General features: G+C 18.8%; 1 protein-coding gene across 1 annotated transcript in view; it reads left to right on the top strand.

Annotated features, from left to right (window-relative positions):
• PGSY75_0411200 (hypothetical protein) overlaps nucleotides 1-1,401 on the top strand; it is a gene marked incomplete at both ends in the record, with an annotated part of 3,498 nt that overhangs the window by 1,427 nt on the left and 670 nt on the right. Inside the window, one exon of the mRNA XM_018784177.1 lies at nucleotides 1-1,401. This exon is cut by the window's left edge and continues 1,427 nt beyond it; it is cut by the window's right edge and continues 670 nt beyond it. Within this exon, the coding sequence (XP_018643339.1) occupies nucleotides 1-1,401 (1,401 nt within the window).

The raw sequence follows: 1,401 nt of genomic DNA, 5'->3' as shown, positions 1-1,401 counted from the left end.
GATTGTATTCTTAGGACATCATAAAAATGATAATAATGAAACAGTTCTGTTACAATTTTTTAGAGGTGTTTTTCTTAAAAATTTAAGAGGAATAAAATTTTTGAGTTATTATAAAAATTGTTTATTATATAGACCTTTTATTAAATTAAATAAATGCCATTTGTATAAATACATGCAAGTAATAAATAAAACCTGGAATTTTGATTCATCTAATAATAATTTGTCTAAATCTAGAAATTTTATTAGGAATGTTCTTATACCTAATATCACACACATATTAAAAGATAAAAGTCATACAAATAGAGAGAGTTATAATGTGGATAAACAAATAAACAACAAACATGATAACAATATCATAGATAATAATATTATTGTTCATAATTATAATGAAAGACATATTTTTAATAAGAAAGACATGAACAAATATGATAATATAGAAATATCCAAAAATAATGTTGTAGATAAAAATAACGAATTAAAAAATCAACATGTGTATATAAACCCAAGTTTAGACAAACGATTAAAGAATGTATTAAGTCAAACAACTAATTTAGAAAATTATTTAAATTATTATGACAATATGTTCTTTACATATTTAAAAAAGAAATATTACAAAAGAGATTTGAACGCAGAAAAAATTATAACACATAAAGAAGATAAATATATAAATGTGCAACATAAAAATAATAGAAATAATGAAAATATTATAAATATCAAAAATAATAGAAATGTTATAAATATGAATAAATCTTATAATACTTATAAAAATGTAGATACTGATTTAGTTGATGTGAACATTCATTTGAAAAAAAAAATCAAAGATAATACATATCAAGATGCTCATAATATTTTTATGAATGAATATTTTAAAATGCAAAATAATTTATATAATATTTTTTTCCCTACACATAAAATGGAAGCCTTAATAAAAATAAATAAAATATTATATGAGAAAAATATTTATTTAAAAATTTTTAATTTTTTGGAGCTTTTATTAATACCCTCTAAACTAATTAGACTAGAAATATTATATAATATTATAAAAAAATTTGCAAAGGTAAATATTAAATATGTAAACATCGAAAGGTTATATGAACAGATGATAGCATATATAAATCAATATATAAAAATGGAAAAAAAGAAATATTATACAACTCAATTTTTTTATAAATCCCATATTTCTAATCATGATGATAATATGTTAGATAATAAAATGAATGTTCAAAATAAAAAAATAAATGCAAAAATAAAGGATTTATTTGGGGATAAAAAAATAGAGGAAGATAATTTTATTATTATTAATATAACGAAGAGTAAGAGCATTATTCTGCAGAATAATTTATTTAGAATAATGGAAAGGGATATGGTTGAAGAATTAATAAAAAGGAAAAAAGGAAATCA

The sequence above is a fragment of the Plasmodium gaboni genome, chromosome 4 (assembly GCF_001602025.1).
Source record: "Plasmodium gaboni strain SY75 chromosome 4, whole genome shotgun sequence".
In the NCBI taxonomy this organism is placed as follows: Eukaryota; Apicomplexa; class Aconoidasida; order Haemosporida; family Plasmodiidae; genus Plasmodium; species Plasmodium gaboni.
This window is presented reverse-complemented; position numbering and strand designations above follow the sequence as displayed.